Source organism: Gossypium hirsutum, chromosome A12, assembly GCF_007990345.1.
Source record: "Gossypium hirsutum isolate 1008001.06 chromosome A12, Gossypium_hirsutum_v2.1, whole genome shotgun sequence".
Lineage (NCBI taxonomy): Eukaryota > Viridiplantae > Streptophyta > Magnoliopsida > Malvales > Malvaceae > Gossypium > Gossypium hirsutum.
In genome coordinates, this window is record NC_053435.1 from 84,149,472 (window position 1) to 84,160,637 (window position 11,166).

General features: G+C 26.5%; 1 protein-coding gene across 1 annotated transcript; it reads left to right on the forward strand.

Annotated features, from left to right (window-relative positions):
* Positions 1-9,114: 9,114 nt before the first annotated feature.
* LOC107922654 (protein NIM1-INTERACTING 1) lies at positions 9,115-9,703 on the forward strand. Its single transcript, XM_016852784.2, has one exon. It carries the CDS (start codon positions 9,263-9,265, stop codon positions 9,629-9,631), a length of 369 nt encoding a protein of 122 aa, XP_016708273.1. The 5' UTR covers positions 9,115-9,262; the 3' UTR covers positions 9,632-9,703.
* The last annotated feature ends 1,463 nt before the right edge of the window (positions 9,704-11,166 follow it).

The following is an 11,166-nucleotide window of genomic DNA, read 5'->3' on the forward strand; positions in this document are numbered from 1 at the left end:
AATTGATATAAAACATTAGGGTAAAATACTTAAATAATCACTTAAATTTTTTAGCGAGTTCTTATTTTAGTCATCGAAATTTTTAATATTTATAAAAAATATGGTTGAATTGTTTTATTTTTTAAAATTTAAAATTTTAATATATATTTTAATTATAATTTTTTTAATATTTAGAACAATGACCGAGCCAATAATGTGTGAACATTGAGGATGAAATATATTTAATTTTTTAGAAATAGAATTAACTTGATAGAATGTGTAAAATATTAAAGGCTAAATTTGTTATTACACCAATCAAAAGAAGGCCACATCGACATTCTATTTGGTGTCCAAGTACATTTTAATAGTGAAGTGACTACAATTGAAAATTCACTTAATGGGAGTGACGAAATTAATCAAAAAAATTTCGTTGACCAAAATAGGAACTCACTAAAAAACTTGAGTGACTATTTAAGTAGTTTACCCTAATATTTTTATGTCAATTTTACCCAAAAAAATTATCAATTTGATCATTATTCTAAAAATTCAAAAAATTATAATTATAAAATAAGAAAAATAATAAAATTATGAAAATAAAACAATTTAATTTCTTTATTAATATAAAACTATAAAATATAAATATAAAAATATAAAATTTGTTTGAAAAAGTAAAAATGTATGTGAAAAATAGGATGCCGCCCATTATTTAGCGACACCTTTTTGAAACTATCATATTATTATTATTAATGTCATCTGACATATTAATGTAAAAATTGGAAATAATTCGTATTTTGAACTTACTGGATGGTACCTTTTGAAATGCATCCATAGTCTAATTATTTAAAGTAAGCTTTGACCCGAAATTAATATTTTGAAAAAAGAAATTCAATTAATAAAATGCATATATAAATAATTCCCAAAATCACGTGTCTCTCATCAATATTTTCAAAAAAGTCAAATGTGAATCATATGACCAAACATGGCTAAAGTCCTACCTACCGAAACTAATTTTATGATATAAATAAAAAATGAAATTTTTGATTAGATTCGTGAGCGATTCAAGTTGAGTATTGTGATGATTCGTTTGATAGTTCGAGTAGTTAGGACTCAAATTTAGTTCAATAATTAATGAAATAAATTCGAGTTTTATTTTTTGAGTCAAATAACATACGAGTATCAATGTCTTATTTACACACATACTGTAACAAGAAACAAATTAGAAAGGCATAATGATTTATTTGACCCTCCAAATTAATAATAAAAAAATTATTTTAGCCATTCATTTAATTTTTCGTCTCTTTTAGCCTTTAAACTTGTATTTTTATCAAATTACCCCAAAACGGACGGAAAAGTTAACGTCAATTAACTTTGTTAATGTGCCATCCACGTGACAATTCACGTGTATGCTGTCTACAATGTAAAAAATCGTTAACTTTTCTATTCATTTTTGGGTAATTAGATAAAAAACACAAATCTAAGGGTAAAAAAATGAAAAATTAAATGTAAAACCAAAATGATTTTTTTATATAAATTATGGGAATTAATAGTAGGATTTTTTTTGAATAATCTTATTATAAATTCTGATCATTTTTTTTGACATAATGCTTAAAACTACCTATAGCTTCTTCTCAACCCATAAATTGAAGGATAATGCACTTCAATGTACTTGAACCCACATCCTCCTATATTGACAACAAATATTCATACTAATTGAGCTAAGACTCAATCAGTAATTAATTTACTTTAGGCATTCAAGAAGATAAAATTAGTAGTTTATAAAAATAGAACCAACGAATTAAAAAAATTAATTTTTAATGGGTTTAGATTATTTAAGATTAAGTATGATGTGTCATATTAATCTCAGTTGTAATAAGCTTAATCCCACTTGATTAGATCTAGGACCACCCCTAGTTAAAAGATATAGGTAGCCTTTTTATTATATTAAGTTTATTTACTTTATTTTAATTTATATAATTTTTATATAATTTTATTAATAAATCTAAATTGATAACATGTTTAGTGATGAGATTAGTATAGGCATTGTTGTCAATACAGGAGGACATTAATTCGTATACGTTGAAGCGCATTATCCTCTTATTTATGGATTGAGGAAAGGCTATGGGTAGTTTTAAGCTTGTGTAAAAAACATAAAAATAAATATGATCAAAACTTATAACGAGATTGTTCAAAAAAAGTATTAATTTGTTTATATTTAAAAATCTAATAAAAGGGAAAAAAACCCATAATGTTAGTAAAAGATATATAATTATCAAAGATTGAATAAAAATAATTATATATATATTCTAAAAAATAATATTGGTATGCCTAAAAGAGTTTAGAATAACTAGTACGAATATGAGTGAATTTGAGTAAAAATTAAGGTGCATTTTTCAATTGCACTGAACTTAAACAATTATATATGATATTGATACAATACATAATTATCCGATCTAATCCATGAATATATTGATTGGATATCATGAAAAAGTTCTCATAGTGAGGAACTAAAAAACTATAATTAAAGGAATGAGGAACTTTCTATCTATCTATACTAAGGGTGAAGCTAGAAATTTTTTTAGAGGCGGAATTAAATTATATATTTTTATGATTGTAAAAATGTAATTTCACCATTTTATTAGCCTATATCTTTATCATTTTTAAAAGATTAAATCAAATTTTTATAATTTTGTGTGGCCAAAGTGTATTTTTACCATTATTAATTTAAAATTTTATAAATTATAAAGGAAACTAAATGAATTTTTTTTCATTTTAAGGGAGGGGGCTGTAGCCCCTGCTAATCCCCTGGCTTCGCCCTTGATCTATACTATATTTAAAGTGTTAATTGAGTTGCTATCACTTATTAATTATATTTCAATAAATTGAATATTTATCGAAAATCCTCTATTTTATAAAACAAGACATATTAATATGATGCTATTTTTTGTTATTTTAAATTATGTAAAATAAAAAAAACTTATATAATTCAAACTCAAAATATAATATTTTTTAATATTTTAAATTTATTATTTCAATCAAATACTCATTTATTTTTAACATTAATTTATTTATAAATATATTTGTTACATAGTCCACAAAGCGAATTTGAAAGTCCACAAAGCCAATTTGAAACCTATGAACTTAATCAAAACTAATTGCAGTGATAGAAAAGAAATGAGTTAATGGCTTCAAACATCCCCAAATTATGATTTTCACTTTAAATTGGTTGTTGTAAGCCAAATTTGGGCCCTTTTACAAAATACCCACAGCCCAATTTTATGCACACTTAAATCTCATCCCATTTCATAAACCTAATACCCATCTAAATTAACCCAAATAAAACCCAAGTACAACCCAATTACCCAAACCCTTTAAAACCCAAATACAACTCAATACCAACCTAACCACTACCCATACCCAAATTAGCCCAATAACAAATAGCCCAATTCTAACCCTAGCCCAGAAAAAAAACCAAAACTTTCAGCCAAGGGAAACCCTAGGCCGCCGCATGCTAGGCATGCCTCTGCCCGAGACCTGGCACCAGCCACTACCACCACCACGCCACTGCTGCCCACCATGCTTCTCTGACAACGGCCATACCCTGCAAAAGAAGACAAACACCAAGACAGAGGCAGAGCAGTAGCAAGAGGTTTAAAATATTATTTTAAAATGGCTATAAGAGCCAGATCCAATTGTAAATAGGGGGATTTTTTTACTAAGATTGAAAAGAAAAAAATACAAAAATCCCTCCGAATTTTGAACACAAAAGAAACATAAACAAAAAAGGTTGCATTTTTTTCCTCTTCTTTCGAATCTTTTTTCTTTCTTTTTTTTGTTTTTTTCTTTCTTTATATATATACATATACATATATATATTATTAAAATATAAAAAAGGGAAAATTTTTACCTTTTCCAGCCTCCGCGAGTGATGGCCGGCGCCGGCGACGGACGGCAGCCGACGATCGGCCGGTGACCGGCCCCCTGGCCGGATTTCCTTCCCCCCTCCCTTTTCTCTTCTTTCTCTCTTCTTTTTTTCTTTCTCTCCTCAAAATTATTTTTTTTTGTCAAATATTGGCCTTATATAGCCCTCCAAAACGACGTCATTTTGGGGGCTGCCCTTTAACCCCAAAATGACGTCGTTTTGGCCTAACCCGATCCGACCCGACCCGTCTTACCTTAGGATCCGCGTGTTTTTTGTTTGATGGTCTAATTGCGCGATTGGCCCTTCCGCCTTTTCATGTTTTCGCAATTGAGTTTTTAATATTTCCTAATTAGGCCCCGAAATTTGTCGCGCTTTGTGATCTAGTCCTCTGCCATGCGCTGCGTTTTAGGAGGAGGGAATATTGCGCTTTTGGGCCCCCAGAGTTGCCCACGTGTTCATTTTGGTCCTTTTCCCTATATTTCTTTTTAAATTTGCCCCAAAATTCTGTTCTTAGTTCGATTTAGTCCTTTTTAGTTTATTTTCAATTTTTTTTACATATTATTAATATTATTACTATTATTTTATTTCTATTATTATCTTTATTATTACTGTTAGTATTATTTTCATTACTATTATTTTTATTAACATATTAATTATTTTCTAACGTATTATTATTACTAATTATTATTATTTCTAGTTTTATTATTATTATTAATATTAGTGTATGTATATTATATATGTATGTATATATATTTATATATAGTACTATTTTAATTACTTTATTTTAATATTACTCTTATATTATATTTGCTTTTTTATATACTTCATTATTATTTCTAATATTATTATTATTATTATTATTAGTCGTTATTTATTTCTAATATGTATATATTATGTACATGTTTAAATATTATATTATATATATTCTTTATGTATGTTATGTATATATGTTTTCAATATTATATTTTTTATATATTATTATATATATTTTAATATTATTAGTTATATATTTTTTATACTATTATATGTATATTTCTAATATTATATTGTATATTTCTAATACTATTATATATATATGTATGTGTGTGTGTATATTTGTGTAGTGTACAAAGTAGTTTATTATTATTATTATCATTTCTAAGGTATGTATATATTGTATATGTTTTATATATGTTATGTATATATTTTTAATATTACTAATTATATATATTTCTTATACATTTCCATGTATATATTTTTATACCATCTTATGTATATATTTTTAAATACTATATTGTATATATATATATTCTTAATACCATATTGTGTATATATCATTATTACATTTATTTTACTCCTACTATGTTTGTTATTAATATCAAGACATATATTTTATTATACTTGTATGCATATTTTATATGTAGTATTATTTTCATATATCATTATAATTATTATACCCATTAATTTCACTATCATCACTTATTATTTTATATTACTATGTATATATTTTTCATATACGTCATGTGCACACATTTTTCATATGTATACATGTATATATTATGTATATATTTTAACATTATTAGTTATATTCTCACTATCAAACATTATATATAGTTTACATACATACTCTTAATATCATGTATCTATATTCATTATTTCCATTTCATATTTAATTCTAGTATCATATATATTTTTATTGTTTATAATATTATTGTCACATTTATATTCGCTTCAATGTACCTCTAGATTTGTCTTTTATTTTTATTTATTTATTAATTTGCTTTGCATTACTTCGAAAGCCATATTCTTGTTTTCTAATTAATTTCAATAATCAAGGCAACGTAACGATTTAACGTTAAGCCATCGATTTCATCGCTATATTGGGTGAATATTAATCGACTTGTGTTAAAACGGTATATCCTTCTCAAAAGAAAACAAAACTTGAAATTTCTCGTGTTTTACTCGGTCACGATTCAATGTTACTTTGAACTTGCAATTTTGAAAATTAAGACAACACTTGTTTATAAGATGCCAATTTTGGGCGTCGCAAGGGTGCTAATACATTCCTCGCGAGTAACCGACTCCCGAACCCTAAATTTTCTCTGGATTTTAACGTAGACCTAAACTCAGCCTTTTATTTGTTTTAATAAGAGATCTAATAGGTGTCCGATCACACCTAGGAAAAAGGATCGGTGGCGACTCCCTGTTTATTTCAAAAATCAAACGTCAAATTTCAAACTTTTTTTCAATAAATCGCCACAATTAGCGACCAAGCTAAGCTAAAATTTTTACGTCGCTACATTGGTCTTCAAATTTTAAAATATTCTAATTACATCATCAAATTATTGATGCTATCAATAAGGTCCTTCTGTTATTAAAATTGTTAATTTAATCATTAAATGAGATATTAGATCTTATGAGACATGATTTAAAATGAAAATTAAAAAAAATTAATATTGTAAAAATATTGGTTTTGAGGTTTTCGAATATTTTAAAGAAACTATCGTTCACTTTATTTTTCTTTTCAGTTTTACCTTATTTTTTGTTTTTAATTTTAGAAGGTATACCGCAACATTTTACTTTCCTTCGAAATCTCATTGTAAGTATATCACATTTTACGTGTAATTTAATGGTTAAATTAACGATTGCAATAATAAAAGTACATGATTGATATAATATCGATAGTTTAGAGATATAATTAAAATATTTTGAAGTTTGAGAACTAAATTAAAATACGAGACATAATTTGAGGATGTCCAGTACAATTATCTCAAAATAAATTTATAAAAAAGATTGGTTGGTACTGAAATTGTTGATTTATTTCTTATAAAATTTTGACGAGCTTCTGATGAAGACAGAAACAAAGATCATTTAGTTTTTTAAAAGAAAGAAAGAAAAAGTTGAAATTTATAAAATTTCCGATTGAGTATTAGTTTGGTTGGCATTGACATTGATATTGTTGCCAGTGTATAAGGACGTAGGTTAGAGCGTGCTGAAACGCGTTTATCTTCCTATTTAAGGGTTGCGATGAGTTATAGATAGTTCTAAACACTGTGTCAACTTAAAAATATTCAGATACGATATGTTAATATATACTTAACAATCGAATGTTTTTACGTAAAACAAAAAGTTACTTTTTTTTACTTCAAATTTAACATACACGATTTATATAAATGGAACATGAAATTTAACAATTAAATTATTAAAATATTGATGATAAAAAATTTATGAAAGGGCTGTATTGTTTTTTTATATATTATATAAATTATATAAGTAAATATCACAATAAGAACATTAAAATATGTTAAATTATTTGTATTTTTAAAGGTATCAATAGAAGACAAATTAAGATTACCCGTTGACTAATTCACAGTCTAACTTATGGAAATCTGATATGTAAATTTAATGCCCACTTGATAAAATCATTGACCACCATGTTTATATATGTTCTTTATACCATATTATATTAAAATTTTAAACAAGATAATTTTTTTTAATATTTACCTTATTTATATATTTAATTTTTATATGATATAAATTAGGATAAATTATATTTAATGTCATAAAATTATTAGTAAATTTACATTTTAGTTATTCAACTTTAAAAAATTACATAATGGTCACTGAACAATTCGAAAGTTTTCATTTAAGTCACTGAATTTTTCGAAAGTTTTTATTTAAGTGGGCTATTATTTTTTTAAAAGATTGGCTAGCGAGCTCTAAGCAACTATTCCACGATCGGTACGGTAGATGACGAGTAGAAGAACATACATTATATTCAAGTTGATCTAATAATCAGTTTTAGAAATTGAAGAATAAAGCTGTTTGAATTTTGGTTCACAGATTCATAACATTCAAAATTGTTTCATGAAAAAATTTTGAATTGTAGAAGAGAAGGGGAATGAGAACTTTCAATTGGTGCTGACATGCGAACAAAGAAGGCCACAATGACTTCAATGATCACTTTTGAATAGTTTAGTAACCTTGGGTGTAGTAATTTACCCTATAAATTATATAATATATAAAATAAAAATATTATAAAATTGAAAAAAAAAACTCGGGTTGTACATTGTTCATTGAAGTGTCAAACAAAGAGCTTAACCACTATCCCCCTTATGTTGTTGGTAGTAGGCAACAAGGAAGTCAACTTCATTTTAGTATCGCCCATACTGGTCAAAATGTTCTGTTCCTGTCGAAAACTAGAATAACGAATTCTAGTTTCTGTTCTGCTGCAAATTTCAATTGGTATCGACCATACTGGTGCTCTTTGGCCCGTTTTGGTTTGTATAGGTGCATACTAATTGGTACAAGATTTTAATATTTTAAATTAGTTTTTACTTTTTTTTTATCTTAACTATTTTTTTATAATTACATTTAAAAATAAAATATAATCATTTAATTAAGTTGTTCAACATAATCAATAACTTTCAAAATTAATATTTTATATAAAAATATTTATATGTATATACTTCAGTAACGTCTAAGATGAGACCTTATTATTGTGAGATCTTTTTTAAATCAATGATTGTGGTTAAAAAACAAAAATGAAGAGACTATAGTTATTTGATCAAATCAAGTCAAAAACTAGAAAATTATGTTGGTGACCTAGAACTTGTTAAATCTGAATTAATTCCTCTCCATCTTAATGTTAAAATCGGTTGAATTGGTTAAAAAGTAAACTCACGTTTTTCAATGCAAATCTTACATAACATAATCAACAATGAATTAAGAAAAAAATCAATAAATTTAAAATAATACAACTAAGCATATTGTTATAGGCATATATTAATATTAAAATAAATTGATATATCTATTCATACAATATTTATTACATTAATTGACAACTTATTATATATTTTTAAAAACTTAATTTTATTTATTTATTAGATATAATATTTTTATTCTAACATTTGAACATTGAATTTAAAATTTAAAATAATATAAACTATAAAATTGACGACAGATAAACTCGAACCTTCAACATGGACAGCAACATGAAAGAAACGCAAATCCGTAAAACCCCATAACGTCACCGGATTTTTTATATTACGTCACCTACGTTACGTAAAATTATTTCGAATCCCTTTACGTCGACAAGCTACCAATATCCATGCTTACGTCATTAAAGTGACGGAATCCATCATCCCACGCGTCACGGTGTGCGCCCGCTAAACCGGAACCCCTTAGCTCCCTACACTGCATAAATCTTGGCCGGCAGGAAGGGTAATTCAGTCTTTTCTCCAAATCAATTTGTGGTATAAATTAACGCTCAACTTGAAGAAATCAGCAATGAGCAACCACTGCAAGGATAACGAATACCTTATTTTATTTTTCTGAAAAGAAGAAGAAGCAGCTCTGTTTCAATTTCATACCCTGTTTTCTTGTATGGAAAGAGAGAAAAGTAAAGCTTACGTTAATGGCGAAGACGAAGAACAAGAAGATGAGAAGATGGAGGAGTTCTTTTCCTTAATAAGGAATTTTCAAGAGGCACGTGATAGAAGAAGAAATGAGCTGAAACAAATGGAGACGAAGACGAAGACGATGAAGGGGGAAAACAAGGTAAGGAGGTTAAACAACAATGAGCAGCCGAGTTGGGTTCCGAGTTTTGAATGGGCTGATTTTAATGAAGAAATCGAGTTTCGAAAACCGCCTATTATTTACCCAACACCATACAACGGCGACGATGACGATAAGGAAAAACAGCAACAACATGATGAGGAAAACGATGGTTTAGATCTTAAGCTCACCCTTTAGCCTTTTTTTATGGGTTTAAAACAATGTTAATTACTAAGTATTTTTAATGAAATTAAATTTAGGTTTTTGTTATTCATGTTTTGATTTCTGGGATTCTAAAATTCGGTATTTGCTTTCATCGACGAAGAAAAAGGGATTGGTTTTCTATGAGTGGAAATATGGTCCTCGTAAAATCGTTTCGGTTCGATTCGGTTTTATAAAGTAAGATTTAATTTGGGTGGGAAATATTTTCTCTGCAATGATAGGACCCCTAATGTGTGCAGATATTTTTTTTATCAGTTTAGGGTTAATTTATCAGAAGTCCTTTAACTATGGGTTTGGTTTTAAATTGATATTCTAATTTTATTTCATTTTAATTGAGTGCTTTTAAAGTATTAAATATTAGAGATAACTGCACTAAACATCTATAAATTATGACTCTCATTCTAACTTATCTTCAAACTTTATAACATTCTAATATTATATCAATAAGATCATTCTATTACTAAAATCGTTAATTTAATTGTGAAATGAGACAATTAAATTTTATGTGATATAATTTAAAATGAAAAATTTAAAGAATAATAAATATTATAAAAATGGATTTCGTAAAAGGTTTTGGTTTTGAGAAATTTAAAGTTTTTACAAAACCTATTGTGCACTCTTTATTTTTCTTTAAAATCTTGGTTTCGGGAATTAATGGATTCAATAATGAAGGATCTAATTGATATGACATCAATAATTTGAGATATAATCAAAACGTTTTGAAGTTTATAGGTCAATTTAAAATGGGGATCATAGTTTGAAGGTGCCTAGTGCAATTAACTCTTAATTACATATCATATTAGAATTTACATTTTTCCATTTGTTTTTTAATTAGAATTTAAATTTTATTTACCACATGGAATATAGGTGGACACCTACACACTTAACAGCCAGCTAAGCACCCGATAGACAGTTTAGTGACTAAAAAATTAAATCCTAATTACTTAAGTGACTAAATAGTTAGTTTTTAAAGTTAAGTGATTAAATTGAAAACTTATACATAGTTTAATGATTAATGCTATAATTTATCTATATGATTTTGATATTTAAAGATTACCGCAAAAACTCAAAAATCAATTTTTAATTAATTTGAAGATATTAAGTGCAATTAACCCATTGGTTAGTCTGCTAAAAACTTTGAGAAACATGAGGCCTGACATTGAGAAAATAATAAAATATAGGATTTCAATTATTTGTATAAGAAAAGAATGATTAAATTTTTTTTTTAAAATATATTTTTAAAAGTTAATGGCACTAACCAAAATAAATATTAGGCAGAATTATTAAATTCACCTTCAATGTTTCGAGATATTCTCACTTAAGTCTTTAATGTTTTGTTTTTGTTACAATTTCACCCACAACGTTGTAAAATTTTTAAATAAGACCAAAATGGATGAAACCTTTAGTCAATTAACTGCCAACATATTTATCCACCGTGGAATGCCACCTCTGTTCAATGATGTGGCTTAGGATTATTATTTAAAAAACATTTAAAATGAAAAATTTAGAAT

Bases quoted from the DNA above. Each gene is read 5' to 3' on its own strand.
- LOC107922654 (XM_016852784.2), top strand. From the start codon at position 9,263: ATGGAAAGAGAGAAAAGTAAAGCTTACGTTAATGGCGAAGACGAAGAA.